The 18,937-nt window shown below is 41.4% G+C and overlaps 1 protein-coding gene across 1 annotated transcript in view; it reads left to right on the top strand.

Moving 5' to 3' along the window:
* The window catches only part of GRK5 (G protein-coupled receptor kinase 5), a 252,071-nt gene that overhangs the window by 100,215 nt on the left and 132,919 nt on the right, over nucleotides 1–18,937 (top strand). The window contains exon 3 of the mRNA XM_060241527.1: nucleotides 13,334–13,446. Within this exon, the coding sequence (XP_060097510.1) occupies nucleotides 13,334–13,446 (113 nt within the window). The remainder of the gene's footprint in view (nucleotides 1–13,333; nucleotides 13,447–18,937) is intronic.

Here is an 18,937-nt window from a genome sequence, read left to right as displayed (position 1 = left end):
GTGTGTGGCCTAATATGCAAAAGAGTTCCTTCTACAAAAAAAACCCTGGCCCCACCTGCCTCACAAGGTGACTGTTGTGGAGAGAGGAAGGGAAGGCAATTGTAAGCCTCTTTGAGACTCCTTAGCGTAGAGAAGAGTGGGGTATTAAAACTAACTCTTCTTCTAGAAGCAGAAAACATCAGCAACATTTTCTTAGTGAGTGAAATAGACTACTAGGGTGTCATCTCTATTCTAGTCAATTTCAATTGTCTTTTAAGTCCTGTGAAACTGCAGCATTGATTGTAACTTGGGGATGAACTTCTTCCCCTTCCTCCATTACATTGTGTAGATTCCAAGCCAATGATACTGGGCCAGGGTTTCTGCATTGGTAGCATTAAAGGAGAAATCTGTCCTGTTTCATTTCTGAAATGACCCAGCTTTAAACTCAGCAACTGTACAAAGTTTGCACAGTTTGCATAGTGACCTCAACCCCAATATGAGATGGTTGAGTATCAAGTGCTGTTGAATAAGTTATTTCTCTTTCTGTCTAATATGAAATAAATACAATTTCTTATAAATATGTTATAATAATGTACTAACCCAGATAGTAAAATTCCCTGGCTTGCATCTCATCACAAGATCAATTAATTATTGAATCAACTACGCAGGGATGCTTTGGTTTTACTGTTAGTTCGTGGGTCTTGTATAGGGTTCCAGATGTTCTCTTTTTTTGTATCTGTCCTCTTTTGAGTTCTTTTTTTAAAACTGCTGAATATGTCCTCTTTTGAGGTTGGAAGATTAGGAATATTCTTAGTTAGTAAAAATTATCACAGCTTATTATTTATTTATTTATTATCTTTAATTTACCTTTAAGTAGTAGGAGTAATTTAAAATGTGATTTGTCATAGTGATCACTTGTTTGAAGTAGTCAATCAGGAAATATTTCCTCTTTTTTGCTTTTCAAAATGTGGCAATCCTTATCTTGTGTAAACAGTCACTTCTTTGGAACAGGAGGAATAAGTTTTTCTCCAGCCAGTATACTCTTCTAGCACTCCTGCAGTAGTAGCAGCTTCTCCATAGAAGCCTAATGGAATGGGAAGACACCATCTTGATGCACTGAAAGGAAGTATAGTTACTGTATGGGGGAAGAGAATGATTGTTTTCTCATGCCCTTGGTCAAGGAGACATGCACACTAGCACTGGAGATCAGAAGCATGCATCCTTCTAATATTTTCAAAATTGTGGAACTTCTATGTAGAGTATCATGTACCTATGTAGAGTATCACTACATTCATTTTTAAAGGACTTTATGCATGTTTTATCTGGTACAGCATGGAAGTGCTTACTTTTTTAATATAATGAAATACATTGCAACATAATTTTTATAAGTTGCAAAAATTTCAGGGCCTGTGTGGAAGCAAAGGTTGTGTCTTTCATCAGGAGCAATCAGACAGGTAGTCTAGAGTAGGTTTCTATAACCACTTGCACAGACATACTGATAATACTGGAGCACTGGTTGTACTGACCTGGGTGGTGTCCAGATATCGATTGCATTTTCCCATCAACCACAATGTGCAGGTGTAAATCTGGATCCAATAAACTGTACAGTTTAGCCTAATGCATCCTACGGGACTTTGGATTTGAACTTCAGGTCTGGTGCCAACCCCTTTTAACATTCAGGGGATTTTCAAAAGCATTTTGTGATAGTGTATTTATTAAAAGGATTTTTATCCTGCCTTTCTTCCTAAGCTTTTGAAGTGGCTTCCAAATAAAACCTTTAAAAGAACAATTCCATAAACAATAAAGCATTAAACAATACAACAACATCAAAGAAAACAGCACAAAACAGGAGCCAAAACACAGCATAACAGGAAAATCTAGCTAAATTGTCCAAGGCAATCTAACCAAAGGCCTGAATAAATCAAAAGGTCTTAGCCTGAAGACTGAAAGACAAGATGTCAGTAAGCAGCTGTGGGGCCACCACACAAAACACCCTTTCCTGAGTAACCTTGCATATCGACAGGGGGGGGGGGGGGCAACTAGACTCAAGCCTGTGAAAATTCTTACTCCCCAAGTCTGTTTCACATGGGAGCACGTGGTCTTTGAAGTACTCTAGTCTCAAAGCTTAAAGGTAATGACTGGCCCTTTGGACTGTGCTCAGAAGCAAATGAACAACCAGTGAGGCTCTTTTAAAACTCATGGGGCCAGCATATGTTATGCTGATGCTGCAGTATGTTGGATCAATGGAAGCTTCTGAACTGTTTTGAAAGGCAATCCCATGTAAAGTGCATTGCAATGACATTATAGCACTGGGGGGGTCTCTACAAAGAAAAAACTCCCAAACATTACTGGACAAATCCTAAAGTGAGCCTGAAATAACTCTTAGATTCTGTCCATGGTATGTGCAAAGAAAATAAGGGATGTTATGTAAGGGAATATAAGCTTGGCTGAGACCTGAAATGAACTTTTGTACTTAAAGCCCATTGTTACAAGAAATAAAATCCTCCACCTGATGTAGCCCATGTTTTAGCTATGCATTTTAAACCTACAGTTCAAATCATACCCAAAGGCATTGCTAACGATGCAACCAACACAATGCGTAGGCCTTTTTAAAGAGTACACAAAGAAGCCTTTGATGGCAAGCACCTTTCATCTTCTAAATCAGGGTGGATTGGTGTGTGTTAGTTCTTGTCTTTAAACAGACAATTGCTTTTCCATTTATAATTTAGTTGAATAAAGGATGCTGTGAATTCTGGCAGGTATTTGCAAGTGCCAGTGCTAGTACCACTTTCTAGAAGTACTAAATGTTTCCCTATCCAGGTGGGCGAGGCTTATTCAGCTTTCTGAAAGGCAGCTTTCCTTTGTGTTGGGTGTGCTCAGCTGATTACATGATTGAACAGGTATATTAAGGCATTGTGTTGCAGCTTTACAAGAAGAAAACTGGGGGGGGGGGCGGGTTGTCATCTGCTGTTTTGATTGGTCATAAAGCAATCTGTGTAATTCAGGGTCCTCAAATACATACTTTTCATTTCATTGGTTCATGCCATATGTGGTTTGAAGATGCCAGCCATAGTTACACTACAGCAGCAGACCCTAATGGGGTGCCCACGGTTGCCGGGGTGCCCACAGAAACTTTATCTGGTTTCCATCAAGTGTTTTTAGAAAGTGAGTGAGGCCAGATTGATTGATTGATTGTACTGAGCCTATCTGGAAGTTGTTGGGACCCTGTCAAAGTGGAAAGCTGATACAGAGCTTTACTGAAAATAATGAAAATGGAAGAATGTTGATAAAAGTTCAGGAATATCATTATGTGCAGCACTATGTGGACTTTCTATAGCAAACTGGCCTGTTTTGTAGATGGCCCTGCCATGTTATGTATTTTATAAATTTTCACAGAAGTTAAGCGATTCTCAATAGGTTCGTCTTCAGCTTTTGCCAAACAGGCAGGAGTCATTGTCTAACTGTTGTCCTCAAAATGGTTATATCTATCACTGCAAACATATGGTTTTACTTCCAGCTATTTAACATTTCCATTTCCTCAGGAAATCATTTTCTGTTAAACTTTGGAATCAGAACTGCTATTTTTATTGGCATTTTTACAGAGGATGACACAACTGAGTTCAATGTAGGACTCTTAACACCCCATTTGTGCACAATTCTCTCACTCTTGTCCTTTAAATACTGATAAAAGTAGATGGTAAAGACTGTGGATAATTTGGCGGTAGCTCAGAGTGCTTGTGATGCATTGTTGGAAAATTCTCTTTGACTTTGTGTTCACTTAATAGGTCAAAAATGTGTTTTCCAGCTTACCAGTGAGTTGTTGCTGTTTTTAAAGTTTTGAACGTAGTGTAAGGAAAAGCCCCCTACTTTTCATACACATGGACATCGTGATCACCAGTATGGTTGCCAGGGTGCCTGGAGTTTTGACTCGCACACATCTGCTCTAAGAAGTGGACTTTGCCCACGGTTTCTAAGGCTTATGTGGATACTATAAGCCTCAGCTTTGCAGCAGCATTCTACATCTCTGGATGGGTGTTAGCCAGAACTACAGACGAGCTTCCAGCTGTTCCTTGTGTGCCCAGTCTTGGCCGCTGCAGTGGAAGAAGCCACAACACCATGAACTGTACAGGCAAACAGTTTCCAGCCTGTTTCCATGAACCAAAGGCTAACACCACCAGAATCCATCTTGTTTTCCTGACTCCATATCCAACAGCTGCTTCAACTTCTGCATAAGGCAATCAAGCATATCTTAGGTGTGGATCCTGCCAGACCACTCAAGCCTTTGTCCACAGAACTCAGGACAAAGACTGGTTCCAGGAAGAAGACTAAAGAAGAGGAAGACCATCTTCAGCCAGAGCCAAGTTCCTTTGTGTAAACCGGGCGTTACCTAGGCAATGATTTGGCTCTCTATTGTCACCCTTTTAGATAAGTTTAATAGTCTTAAGCATCTCCCCACCCAGAAGTCACTTCTATTCTTCTTTCCAACTGTCACTTTGGAGCCGCCCCCAGGTCCATTTCAACCTGAAAGTTTACTCAGGTATTCCTGGACCAGGCAAGTCCATTGGTCAAGAACAGGCACCCAATTAGGTGTCACCGATGCACTTTCTATTGGCTACTGCAGTAGTCCAGCCCTTAAGGACACTGCAGAGCCTCTCCTTTCTCCTCCCCCGTACCTCCCATCCCCTGAGGGTCCAAGGTAGTCTATTTAACCTCTGACCCAGCTCTCCACATGTGTGCATCTAGCAGTACCCCAGTTCCACTTTCTAGATCCATCCCCGATTCTGGTGACAGTTGAGGGTCCTATTTCCCCCATCCTCTTTTGTCGCCATTGGAGCCTTCCTTGAAGACTACGATAGATAAATACCACCCTGTCTGTCTACCCATGTGTTGTCTCTATCTCTCTATATATATTTCCTAGGACTGTATGTATGATTGTATGAGTATTCTATCTTGTATGTATGCCTATATTTTCTAGAATAAATTGTAATTGTTTTACTTAATTTATTATTTATTTATTTATTTATTTAATGGACTTATATCCCGCCCTTCTCACCGAAGTGTCTCAGGGCGGCTCACAACACAATGATTCATACAATTCCATTTAAAACATTTAAAGATACAATAAAAGCATAGTTAATAAAACAAGATAAAATAAAGCCAGCGGTCTATAAGAGCATTTTGTTCCATCCAAAGATGTTCCATCCAAAGTATCAGTTAGGTGTTATAGGCCTGCCGGAAGAGGGCTGTCTTGCAGGCCCTGCGGAACTGCCCTAAGTCCCGCAGGGCCCGCACCTCCTCCGGCAGCTGGTTCCACCAGTAAGGTGCCGCTGTTGAGAAGGCCCGATCCCTGGTGGATTTTAGGTGGGCCTCCTTTGGCCCAGGGACTACCAGCAGATTTTGTGAGCCGGAACGTAGTACTCTCTGGGGAACATGTGGGGAGAGACGGTCCCTAAGGTAGGCAGGTCCTAGGCCATACAGGGCTTTAAAGGTAATGACCAACACCTTGTACTGGACTCGGAATGTTACTGGCAGCCAGTGCAGATCCCGGAGCCCCGGCCGAATGTGCTCCCATCTTGGGAGCCCTAATAGCAGCCGGGCAGCAGCGTTCTGCACCAACTGCAGTTTCCGGGTCCGGCACAAGGGTAGCCCCATGTAGAGGGCATTACAGTAGTCCAACCTCGAGGTGACCGTAGCATGAATCACTGTTGCTAGGTCGTCGCGCTCCAGGAAGGCGGCCAACTGTCTCGCCCGCCTAAGGTGAAAAAAAGCGGACTTGGCAGTGGCTGCTATCTGAGCCTCCATCGTCAGAGAAGGCTCCAATAGCACCCCCAGGCTCTTGACCCTGCCCGACGCTGTCAGCGGCGCGCCGTCAAAAACTGGCAGGGGGATTTCCCTTCCCGGGCCGCAGCGACCCAAGCAAAGGACCTCTGTCTTCGCTGGGTTCAGCTTCAGCCCGCTCAGCCTAAGCCACCTAGCCACTGCCTGTAACGCCCGGTCCAGAGTCCCTAATATTTTAAGCATTACTTTCTGGATGTGAATCTTGTATACATAGGTAAAAAGATCCTGAGTGAGCCAGGTGCCCACCTGATAATTCCCCAACCTCGTTTTGAGGGCATTTTGGCTTACAGTAGCCCCAGGGTCTCAATGTACAAATTTGAGTCCTGTAGCACCTTAGAGACCAACCCGATTGTGAGGGTATCAGCTTTCAAGAGTTAAAGCTCCAGAGAGCTTATACCCACAACATCTCTGTGGTCTCTAAGGCACTACTGGACTCGAATCTAGCTGTTCTACTTCAACCAACATGGCTATCCTCCGAACCAAAATACAAATAGTTTCTGAATTATATGAGATTTAACTTTTTTGACACTTCTGTGCCATTAAAGAAGAATGAAATCATTTATTGTTTTACCACTGAGTTCATCCTGTTCTTGTCACCAAATACTGCCAAAGACTAATGGACTTGGAGATATGGTGCATGCTCTTGTTTTTGGTTGGGGGTGTGTTGTTTTTTTTTAAACTAAGGCGATTAGAATTGATAATTCTCTTTTTTTGAGAGAGAGAGAGAATGAATTCCTGTGCATTGGCCAGATGGTCACAATCCAGTGAGCCCCTTTAGCCAGGCAGAAATCCAGAAGACCGCAAGGGTGTCAAACTCATTTGTTATGAGGGCTGGATCTGACATAAATAAGACCTTGTTGGGCTGAGCCATGTCAGGCTGGGCCATGTGTGTACCTATTTAAGATTAGGTAGCAGAGATATAAACTTTATAAAGGACACAGAGAAATAAAATTAAAGATTTTTTTTTAAAAAAACTTAAAACATGCTTAAAACGTTAGCACTTGTTGGTCTCAAAGGTGCTTTCTTTGTATTTCTCCCTTAGGATCCAGGGAGCTGGGCAAAGGAAACTCTGGCTCTTTCCCTCCATCCCCAGGGAACCAAGATGGGGAAGGAAGATAAGCTTGGCTCAGTAGCTCTGCTGTGCAATTGAGACAGCCTGACAAAGCAAGCTCTCCCTTCCCCCTTCCTCCCTAAGGGAGGAACCTTAGCCAATGGAGAAAATAGAGTCTTCACTCTGTAGCTCCTGTCCAATTGAGCAAGCCTTGCAAAGTGAGCTGTTATGCAGAAGGAAGCAAGAGAGAGGGAGAAGGAAGCAACTGGTTGCTCAGGGGCCTGATAGGAGCCATCCGAGGGCCTAATTCGGCCCCCAGGCCAGATGTTTGACACCCCTGCCCTATAGTGAGCTGTTTTTGGAAGCTTCTTAGAAAACTGATTTTCAGTGCAGTAGGCAAGGGCTGCTACCAGAAGAAGCAGATGGGATGCAGGCATGTGAAGCAACTGTCTGTGGCTGATTCTGCACTAACCTTACTCCATGCCAGGCTCCCGTTTCTCTCTGGAGCAAGCTAGCAATTTCGCACCAGCTGCTCCATGCCACTATTTTGCGCAGGGAAAACCCGTGATTTGCCATGCCGCAGCGTAAACCTGTTTGTCCGTTTATAATAATAATAATAATAATAATAAATTTTATTTGGATCCCGCCCTCCCCGCCTCGGCAGGCTCAGGGCGGCTAACAACATTTCTTAATAACATACAGTAATAATAAAACCTTTAAATTTAACAATATAAAACAATATAAAACATTATTTAACACATTAAAAACCAGTTAATGCAATTAGATAGTTTAGTCTGACAGTGCTGGTGATGTTGGACGCTAGTTCTGCCAGTTTATACACAGCGGTCTAGGTCTTTAAGCCGCATTGGCGGATCCTTATTAACAGCCTTCTTTAGCAGTCTGAGTAAGCAAGTTTAAAAAGGGTGGTCTTGCAGGCCCTGCGGAACTGGTCAAGGTTCCGCAGGGCCCGCACCTCCTCAGGGAGTTGGTTCCATAGGGCAGGGGCCGCGGTTGAAAAGGCCCGTGCTCTGTTATTTTGATGTTTAATCTCTTTCGGCCCAGGGATAGCCATTAGATTTTTCCCGGCTGACCTCAGTGCTCTCTGGGGTTCATAAGGGGAATGACGGTCCCTCAGGTAGGTGGGTCCTCGGCCATATAAGGCTTTAAAGGTAATGACCAACACTTTGTACTGGACCCAGTATATAATCGTTTAGTGTTTTGCCTTTTTGCTAGCTGCCTTTGGGAATGTACGTTATCCAAAGGGGTATATACATTTTAAATGAATGAATAATAAATATAAGAGTTTGTGTTAGCTCACCTATGCAGTATGCAAAAACAACCTGATATGCATCACTTAATCATAACTAAGCATCAAGTAGCCCATCTGTGATTATTCTGGGTTTAGCCAGCAAATGATATATTTCTCTTTGTTATGACAAGTACTTCTTGAGATCTACGGTAATTGTATAGTGCCTCAATTAAGACAAAATTGCAATATGTTAAAGGAAAATGAAATAAGTTTCATCATATTAAATTTAATGTGGAAAATTATATTAGTAGCCCTATAAGCATCTGTTTCAAAAGTGTAAACTATTTCATTGTGAGCACAATTGATTGAGAACTTCTCTTGCACAAATCCTATTGAAATGAATGGGATTGAGTAAGTCTTTTACAGAGGACTGACGTTTGAAGTTGGTTTATTAAACACAGGTATTCTTAACTATGGCTTAGTGTGATATCATAAGAACATAAGAGCATTGCTGGATCAGGCCAGTTGTCTATGAGCATCCTGTTTTCAGCCAACCAGCAGCCAACAGCAGCCAACCAGTTGCCCTGGGGGACAATCAAACAGAGCTTAGAGGCCAAGGCCTTCCCCTGGCATCCTGCCTTAACCCTGGCTTGTCCCTCAATTGCATGCATTGCAAAGTACATCAGGAGACCAACTGGTTTTTTGGGGGAAGCAGGACTGGATCTACTTGTTTTTTGAGGGGGGCAAAATTAATTCTGTCTTATGATCCCATAGAATACAATGAACTCCATACCCAATTTGGTGCCCCCCCTCCATCATCGCCCGGGGCAAGCACTCCACTCTGCCTCCCTGGGCGGAAGGCAAAGAAGACAGCATTGCCATCTGTTGTAGAGTTAAATAAGGATTTGAATGATCATTTGCATACAGAATTCTGGTTTCACAAATCAGTTGCAGTTAAAACAAACCATGGACTCATGTTATGTCTGAACCAAGCAGGAAAAGAAACAGAGGGTGTTTGGAGCTGTGCATTGGTTGATGGTAAAACACCTTTAGGTAAAAAGAGTTTGCTTTGGGAACTGGATGACAAGGTCAGGGATCTACTATCTTCAATGGACATGCCAGTTGTTTTCATGACACTGTATATTTGTATATAAAACATGTAATACAAAGAAAGAATGTTTCTGCTTCTCTGTCATCTAACAAAAACCAAATTCTGAAATTAACTTCTTACTATGCAGGGAACTGGGGAATATGTAATGATTCTGCACAGAGACTGCACATAATGTAGCAGTGCTTTTCCTGAACAGTTTCTCTCTTTTTCTCTGGATTTAATCTTGCTTTTCTGAAATAGGTCTAGTCATAAATGTAAAACATATCTTTCCCAAATTCTCCTGTGTAAAGAATATAACCATAAACAATAGCCTTGATTTTATATCATATTCATGCCACACAGCTAGTGAGATATTTATGGCCATTTTTCATTGATAACTAATGTTCACTTGTTCTGAAAATCATAATATTGCAAAGTGTGACCTAGTATGCTAATGAGTTCCTGATGACAGGGGGTGTGGCCTATTGTGCTAATGAGTTTTGCTGACCATAAGATGCAAAACACAGGAGCCAAATATGTTTAAGGAAACGAAATATAATTGAACACTTTGTGATTTTTTAAAAAAAGAAATTAATCCTTAAACAAGGCTACCAGTATTGCAGAGTCTTAGTATTGGCTCATGCTTTTACACTGGTAATAACAATGCACGAACTAGTTTATACTTGTGCCAACATAATTCAGGATTTCAGCATTACCCCTCCCCCTTTCCATTTGAGTTGTTTGCTTCTTTAATATCATATTTCTATTCAGAAAGTAGTATGTGATTTTAGGAGAGGGAGATGGGAGGCATGTATCTTTTGAACTGTAGAAGCACATAGCTGATACAAATGTGATCACTCCTAGCACATGGGCAGCCCAATCCAGACATACATGGCGGCCGGCCGCTCGGGTGTGGGCGGATCTATGGCACCACTCGTTGGCTTCCAAAGGGGAGACGTTACGCCATGCTTGGAGGAGGAAGAGCGGCCTGACAAGTGAGAGAGAACCCATCGCCATGGTGATTCCGCCCAGGTGCACACCATTAGCCCGCTGCCGAGGCGGGAGTAAGTGAGGTGCAGGCTCACGCAGGACCACGGGATTGGCCAGCCCGTTGCACATGAACGGGCGAGGAGGTGGATAGCCCGCGCCTGAGAGGCCGTCAATCCCCCCACTCCCTCCCGCTGTCAGAGACTCTGCCAATGGCAGGCTAGCGGGCAGAGGCATGCGCAGACAAGCAGGAAGTGCCAAGTGCAGGAGTTCACTGTCCTAGACAGTGGCTGGAATTTGTGTCTGGGAGTGGCTAGACCAAGTCTGAAAGACACCCCCTGGAGCCCCCCCCCCCCGGTGTTGCCCTGCTGCCGCCCACTGCTGTGTGCAAGGAACACCTCCCTTGGGGGCCGCAGAACTCAGAGTGCAAGCCGCTGGGCATGCATCCACTTCAGCACCCCCCCTCCAGTGCCCAGCACACAACAGCCCTGTACAGTCGAGTAGGCTGTCAGCCCAGGCAGGCTGAGGGGTGGCAGCCCTCCTTCCCTGTCCAGCCACACGGGGGGCAGCGTGGCGGCTCATAGCCCATTCCACCCCCTCCAAGAACCAAGTCTGCTCACCCTCCCAGGCATTCCCTCAGAGAGGCCACTGACAGGGTGGGGGTTGCCCCGGAAACATGCAGCAGATGCCAAGCAGGAGAGACAACAGAGGGCACAGCTCAGACTTTATTTTTCCAGAACAGAGTACAACAGTCTCCCTGGAGCATGCTGGGCAGTATCATCGTGGGCAGCACTCTATTCCTAGTGGCAGGCAGAAGCAGCTGAGGGAGTAGGTGGGGGGCAGTGGAGCAACACATGCGGAAGCCTCTGTGTTGGAGTCCCACCTGCAAAACAGAGACAAAGATCAAGAGCACCTTCAGGGGCGGCAGCTGGAAGGGCAGCTGCATTTCAGCCAGGGGCTCTCTTAAAAGGACAGTCTATGACCCACCTCCTTGCATCGGGGTAGCTGCCACACACACTGTGCCCTTCCTGGGGTTGGGAATGTGGCAGAGGGCAGTCCAAAGGAAGGGAGCAGGCAGCAGCACAGGGGAGTGGGCTCAGCAAATGCTCCCTGCTGGAGCCCACTGCCGGGTTCAAGTGCCAGAGACGCTCAAACACCAAGCGGTCGAGAGCGAGGGGAGGGGGAGGACAAGGGGGACAGTGGAACTTACCCAGCCATGGGCAACAGTCCTCACATGCAGAGCCTCCGGGAGCCCGGAACCTGTGGAGACCTGGAAACAAGAGCAGTTTGCCCTCACAAGTCAAAGATACTGTCAAAGCAACCGCGGGGTGTAAAAACCCGTCACCAACGTGCCTGCCTGTCCCTCACTCTAAGTCTGTATGGCCGGGAGCTCGCCGGCAGAGCTTCCCGCCACATGAACCTTTCCCTAACAACTGAGTTGTGCAAGGCAGAGCGGAAGTATTTCTAGGGGTGGGGGCCACGATTGGGCACCGGGGGGGCTCGGCAGGCCAAGGCACAAGGGGATTGGTGAGGCAATCACGCCACTTCCTAAGGGGTTTGCGAGCTTCCGCAGTGACAGAGGCGACCTTTGTTTTTGGTTTCAACGATTGCCTATGGAACACGCCGGGGGGGGGCCTATCATGGGCCAAACTGCTCAGGAAGCCGCCTAAGCCTGGCTGCGCCCCCCCAACTCTACCCCCTTCTCCGCCTGAATGCTGCGCTCCGCCTCACTTCCTCCCACACTCAGGGACAGCCCTCAGGTGCCGCTGCCCTTCCTGCGCCCACGTAGCGGCTCATCTGCTCCCAAAAGACTTTCCACCCCCCTCCCTCTGGATTGTGCTGTAAAGCTTCTATAAATTTAGTGTTTCATGCAATGGCTAACGTGGGTTAAAAATTCAGCAAATTCACATTATTCAGTACTATTGCTATTGCAATGGAATACAGAGAGCATGATCGAGATATTAGAATCTGGGTATTCACAGCAGCACTTCCTGCAGTTGGCAACTGAAACACCAGTATCAACCACTCTCACATGGTGTCATGACCATACAAAATACATCTCAGCAGGGTATCCAGCAGTCTAGGCTCTCAAATTACTCAAACCCTTAATTCCTGTAGTTTGGGAATCCCAGTAGTAATTTTCTGATGGATGGAAAGAAGCAAGGGCATCAGGGGACAAACTCAGTTTCTGCTAGAACAAAGTTTAAGTTCACCTTTAAGATCAACAAAGTTATATTCAGGGTATAGGCTTCTGTGCGTATGCGCTCTTCTTCAGATACATTGCAATGGAAATTACCAGTCCATACATATATGTGTGAACTGGTAATTTCCATTTCATATATATATATGATCTGGTAATTTCCATTTCATATATGTATGGAGTGGTAATTTCCATTCCATTATATCTGCATGCACACAAAAGCTTATAATTTGAGTAAAACTTTGTTGGTCTTAAAGGTGCTACTGGACTCTGACTTTGTTCTGCTGCTTCAACACGGCTACCCACCTGAAACAGTTTTTGCTAATAGGACAAGATGCTAGGAAGGCAACTGATAGTATGCCCCCTGACTCATGGGGGGTCCTGTCTGGTGCCCTCTCCCAAATCAGAGTATTGAATTCCAAAAGGTCGCTTAAATATAGACCTAAGATAAACCTGCTGTAGACGTATCCAGCCACCAAACTTACTGAGGAAAACATCTGAGATGTAGCACCACAAATGTTAATTTTAATTGTAAATGATGGTTTTAAATATGATTTTTTTATTTAATGAATTATTGATCTAATTGTACTGATGTTTTACTGTAAATTGAAATTTATATGTTGTGAGCCGCCCTGAACCTGCTTCGGTGGGGAGGGTGGGATATAAATAAAATGTGTTATTATTATTATTATTAAATAGGTATAACCATATACCTTCAAATTTATTTTTGCAGCTGAAACAGCTACAAACGCGCAATTTTTTTTTAAAGTGAGCGCTTGAGATTCTACATTCAATACAAGTTTCTGTGCTTTATGGTGCATTTATAAATTGCACATAGCGTTAGCCACATCTTCATTTTTGTGTAGATTTGTGTGTGTGTGTGTTAGCATGAGAAATATAAAGCTTTCTAAAGTTCTTCCTTGTCTTTATTCTTTCTAGAGAGAGATTACCACAGTTTATGTGAGAAGCAACCAGTTGGAAGACTTCTTTTTCGTCAGTTCTGTGAGACTCGTCCAGAGCTAGAGTGCTGTATTAGGTTTCTTGACTCAGTGGTAAGTTGATTCTTATTATTCTTGCATTGCTTTATCACACCTTGTTTATTGGTTGAAACTTCGTGGACAAGTGTACATCAATGTGAAGGATAAAGTCTTGCTTCTAAAGGATAATGTCCCCGCACACATGACTTGGCATTGTATTCATTCTCGGAAACCTATTTATTCACTTCTTTGAGGGGAATCACTCTTGTTGGAAAAGAATATATCCACAACAGCGAGAGGATCTGACAACCCTATGGATAGTAATGTAATGTAATTTGGAATTGTAGATCAGAATGTGTTTCTGTGGTCTGGTGACAGAGGAGCTATAACACTGCATAACCGATCACTCCACCTTAAAGAAAAGGATACTGTTAGTTATCTCCATGCTTGAGAGGAGACAAATGGAGCATAACAGCAGGGTCTCGGTTAATTACTTTCAGCATTCAACAACTAAGTAAGAAGGGTGCATTTATACATCAGACGCCAATTTTGATGTATTTGCTTCAATGTGGTTACCCCCAGAATTAAATAAAAAAAAAAGATCATATAAACTAAGCTTGTTATTTCTGTTTGATCCTTGCACCTGTTAAACATCTTCAGTATGTTGTATGCTGATTTGCCGTTCAACCTCTACCTATAAGTATGAGCTGGTAACTTCCATTTAAATGTATCCGAAAAAGTGTGTGTGCACATGGAAGCTTATGCTGTGAATAAAATCTTGTTGGTCTTAAAGATGCCACTGAATGCAAATTTGGTCTGTTACCTTATACAGAGTCAGTCTCTTTGGTCCCTTTATTATCCCCAAATCAAGTCTGTAGCCCAGATCTGATAAAGGGCAGATGTGTTATCCAAAACCCACTGGAATTGCTCTGTCATTACCTGTTTAATCTTCTTGCCTAGAAAGTTAAAGTTGGATATATAACTGGAAAACATTTTTTAAACTGCCAATTTTTAAAAAAAATTAAGTTAATCAGTATCTCCTTAAGAGGCTTCAGAAAATTTTCTAAGTCAAGGAAGTGTTCACAATATACAGATATGATGTGTGTGTACAAACAGACAGATAGACTCTGTGTGTGTGTGTGTGTGTGTGTATGAAAACATGCATTCCACAGAGAGCTAGGCCAAGAATCTGTTTGGCAGTGACTTTTGTGTGATGATATGAAGCTTCCATATACCAAGTCAGACTTTAGGTCCATTTGGCTTAGCATTGTCAGCTCTGACTGTTAGCAGCTCTCCAGAATTTCAGGCAAGGTATGTGGGTGTAGTGCAGTGGTAGCAGAGGGAAAAGCTGACTTTGTCATTAACCCTGCCATCATGTGGGCCTTCACTTGATCTGTTGGGCATGCTCCATCTGTCCTGTCACAGTTTAGCAAGATGGGGGGGACTTCCGGGGGAGGAAAATGCCGAGCTGAGCTGCTTCTCATAATGGGAGCAGGCTGGAACTTCTGTTCGGGGTAGTGGAAGGCAAATTAATGCCTACTGCCTACTTTTCTCAGTTAGAGATTAGTCCAAGATATGCACAGGAAACTTTGAGGAGATTTACCTTGGCTAAAAGGGAGTCCGGGGGGGGGAGGCTCCTTTGAGGGGTCTCCGGAGAAGAGTTGCATTTTCATCATCTGCAGAAGTTCTCAGAGTCATTTCTTTGACATCTCGACAGAATCCTAACCTTCTTGGATTTTGCTAAACATCTAAAGCTACACAAGACTGGTGTAGATCTGGATAATTGGCAGAAAAGATACAGATTACTATCTTTCATTCTGGGACTATTTACAGTTAAACATGATTCTACCTTGTTAAAAATGCAAGAAAAAGTGACAATCCATGACTGCAAATTGATGGAGACTCAGATACACATCTGAGAGGAGTACCTGAAAAGTAAGATGGTGGCCTGAAAGAATATATAATAAAAATAATTGCAGAATTTTTAGAGGAAGATCCTAAAGAGACTAAAAATATGTATGACTATATGTATAGAGTGAACTCACTCTATGCCAAGAAGAATAATTTACCAAGAGATGTTGTCATAAGATACATGACAAAAGAAATGGTGGGAAAGATCATGAATAAAAACTTTGAAAAGACATTGATAGTGGGAAGCAGCAGAGTAAGAATTATGAAGGAGTTGCCAAAGCAAGTGATAAATGATAAAAGAACATATAAAAAACTGACAGAAAAATTACAGGACAATGAAATGAGGTTTAGATGGATAATACCTGAAGGTTTGAGCTTGGAACTTCAGGGGAAAAGAATCACAATTACAAATGCACAGGAACTGCGTAGATTTTATGAAGAACATAAAGAATTTGCACCATGATGGATTACAAATTATCGTCTTGGAATGTAAATGGACTAAATTCACCACAAAAAAAGAAGGGCAACATTTCATTGGATTAAGAAGCAAAATTGTAATATAGTTTGTTTACAAGAAGTGCATATTAAACAAAAGGATTACAAATTTGTATAAAATAAACAATTGGGGTTAGAAATTTTTTCATTGGCTGAGCAGAAGAAAAGGGGAGTGATTTTTTATATTACACAAGAATTGGAGCCAAAATTAGTGTTTAAAGATAGATGGAAGATTTGTAGCAGTAGAAATAATATTGAATGAAAAAAAACACGTTATTGGGACTGTATGCACCTAATGGTGCAAAGGATGCTTTTTTAAAAGACATTATACAACAACTTGGTGAACTGACTTATGACCAAGTTTTGATAATGGGAGATTTTAATGGAACAATTAAGAACTCATTGGATAGGTCTGGGGGGGGGGGGGATAATAACAAAGAAGGAAACTTGCCAAAGTTTTTTTTTCAGCTGGTCAAACAAGAAAATTTGGAAGATATATGGAAGAAATTTATCCCTGATGTGTGGGACTATAATTTTTTTTCAGCAAGACATAAAACTTTTTCCAGAATTGACATGTTGTGGGGCACTAAAGATTTAGGTCTTATAACAAGGAAAATAGAGATTTTACCTAAAATTGGGGCTGACCATAACCCAATAATGTGGATTACAAAATTGTCTAAGAAGTTGAGAAGATGGAGATTGAATGAAGGTTTGCTACAGAATAAAGAAACATACCTAGAAAGTGATATACCTAGAAAATGAAACTAAAGCTTTCTTTCAAATGAATGACAAAGAGGATATAGAATTTCAGACGGTCTGGGATGCCTATAAAGCAGTAATGAGAGGAATATTGATTACTCTGAATTATAAAGATAAGAGAGCAAAAGAAAAACAGTTGTTGGACATTCAAAATGAAATAAAGAAAAAAGAAGGGGAGTTGAGAAAAAGGCCAGGAAAAAGAAAATTATAAGGGAAATTACAGTATTACAAACGCAAATGAGACATTTGTTAAATAAAGAATTGGAATAGAATTTGAAAAGACTGCAGCAGAAATCTTTTGAGGGAGCAAATAAACATGGAAAGTATTTGGCTTGGCAACTAAAGAAAAAGAGAGAAAATAAAATTATTAATAAAATTGTGGTAGATGGAAGAGAGGTGGTTACCCAAGAGGGAATAAAAAGAATTTTTTACTATGCCAAGTTGTTTAAAGGTGTTAAAATAAAGAAAGAAAAGATGGATATGTATTTACAAAAGATGATAATGGAACCCTTAACTGAAAATATGTGAAAAGTTTTGAATGATCCAATTGAAAAAATAGAAATTGAAGCAGCAATTAATGCAATGAAAAATGGAAAAGCACCTGGGCCAGATGGCTATACAGCTAAATATTTTAAAACCTTTAAAGATGAGTTAATACTGAAATTGCAGAAGTTGATAAACATGATAAGAATAAAAGGGAAAATACCAAACACATGGAAGGAAGCTGTTATTTCGTTGATACCTAAGGAACATAGAGATGTCATGAATGTAAAAAATTACAGACCAATTTCGCTATTAAATAATGACTATAAAATATATACAAGAATCTTGGCAGAACGGCTTAAACAACATTTGATAAATTTTATAAAGGAAGATCAAGCGAGGTTGAAAAATACCCAAAAGAAGACAGGACTTTAATTTGGTACCTGTTATCAGCTGCTAGGACTTTGTACGCGCAGCTTTGGAAGCAAGAAAAAATACCAGAGAAATGGGAATGGACCATGAAAGTTTTATCGTGGTGTGAAATGGACAAATTAACCAGAACACTAAGAGACTATGATTTAGAGATATTCAAAAGGGAGTGGAGAAAATTTAAAGGATATATGGAGAAAACTTGGAAAGTAAAGAAATATTGGACATTTTTTTAGTTGTAAGAATATATATACGGAACTTTGAGCAATCAGAAGTGCCTTTAGTATGGATTTGAACTTATAACCTCGGGGAAGTCAACATTGGAGGGAGGGGGGATGGAAATGTCATATGGGTTAATGTGAAAAAAGAAAAAATTAAGAAATAGATAAGCTTTGTAACCATATGCTACCAATAAATTGTTTAAAACAAAAAGATGAGTTAATACTGAAATTGCAGAAGTTGATAAACATGATAAGAATAAAAGGGAAAATACCAAACACATGGAAGGAAGCTGTTATTTCGTTGATACCTAAGGAACATAGAGATGTCATGAATGTAAAAAATTACAGACCAATTTCGCTATTAAATAATGACTATAAAATATATACAAGAATCTTGGCAGAACGGCTTAAACAACATTTGATAAATTTTATAAAGGAAGATCAAGCGAGGTTTCTTCCCAAAAGGCAAATAAGAGACAATATCAGAACTGTTGTAAATATTGTAGAATATTATGAAAGACATCCAGAAAAGGAAGTAGCATTATTCTTTGTGGATGCAGAGAAAGCATTTGCCCATTTAAACTGGGACTTTATGTTTGCAGTAATGGAGAAAATGGAGCTGGGAGAAAGCTTTATAAGAATGATACAAGCAATATACACTGAACAACGTGCAAGGCTATGTATAAATGCAGATTTTACAGAAGCTATGATAATTAGCAAAGGTACAAGACAAGGTTGTCCGCTTTCCCCATTGTTGTTTATAATAACTCTTGAAATATTACTGATGCAGATCCAAGAAGAAGAAAAAATAGAGGATTAAAAACAAAAGGATTTACTTACAAATATAGAGCATTTGCAGATGATATAATGTTTATAAATGAAAACCCCATACAAGTCACACCTTTGTTGTTAGCCAAAATACAAGAATATGGGGAGTTGGTGGGACTTTGTATTAATAAAGAAAAATCAAAACTTCTATGTAAAAATTTATTTATTTATCTATTTATTTATTTTATGACTTATATCCCGCCCTTCCCAACAAGTGGCTCAGGACCAAATAAATAAGCAACAAGAATTGCAGAGACTAACAAGCTGTGAAGTCACCTCCAAGATAAAATATTTGGGTGTGAAGATAACAATAAAGAATATTGATCTGTTCAAAAATAATTTTGAGAAGCTATGGTGTAAAATGGATGAAGATATGTTAAAATGGAATAAACTTAATTTGTCACTGCTGGGTAGAATAGCTGCAATTAAAATGAATATTC

This window comes from Heteronotia binoei, chromosome 6 (genome assembly GCF_032191835.1).
Source record: "Heteronotia binoei isolate CCM8104 ecotype False Entrance Well chromosome 6, APGP_CSIRO_Hbin_v1, whole genome shotgun sequence".
Classification (NCBI taxonomy): domain Eukaryota; kingdom Metazoa; phylum Chordata; class Lepidosauria; order Squamata; family Gekkonidae; genus Heteronotia; species Heteronotia binoei.
The sequence above is the reverse complement of the archived record's forward strand: the minus strand, read 5'-3'. Positions and strand labels throughout refer to the sequence as shown.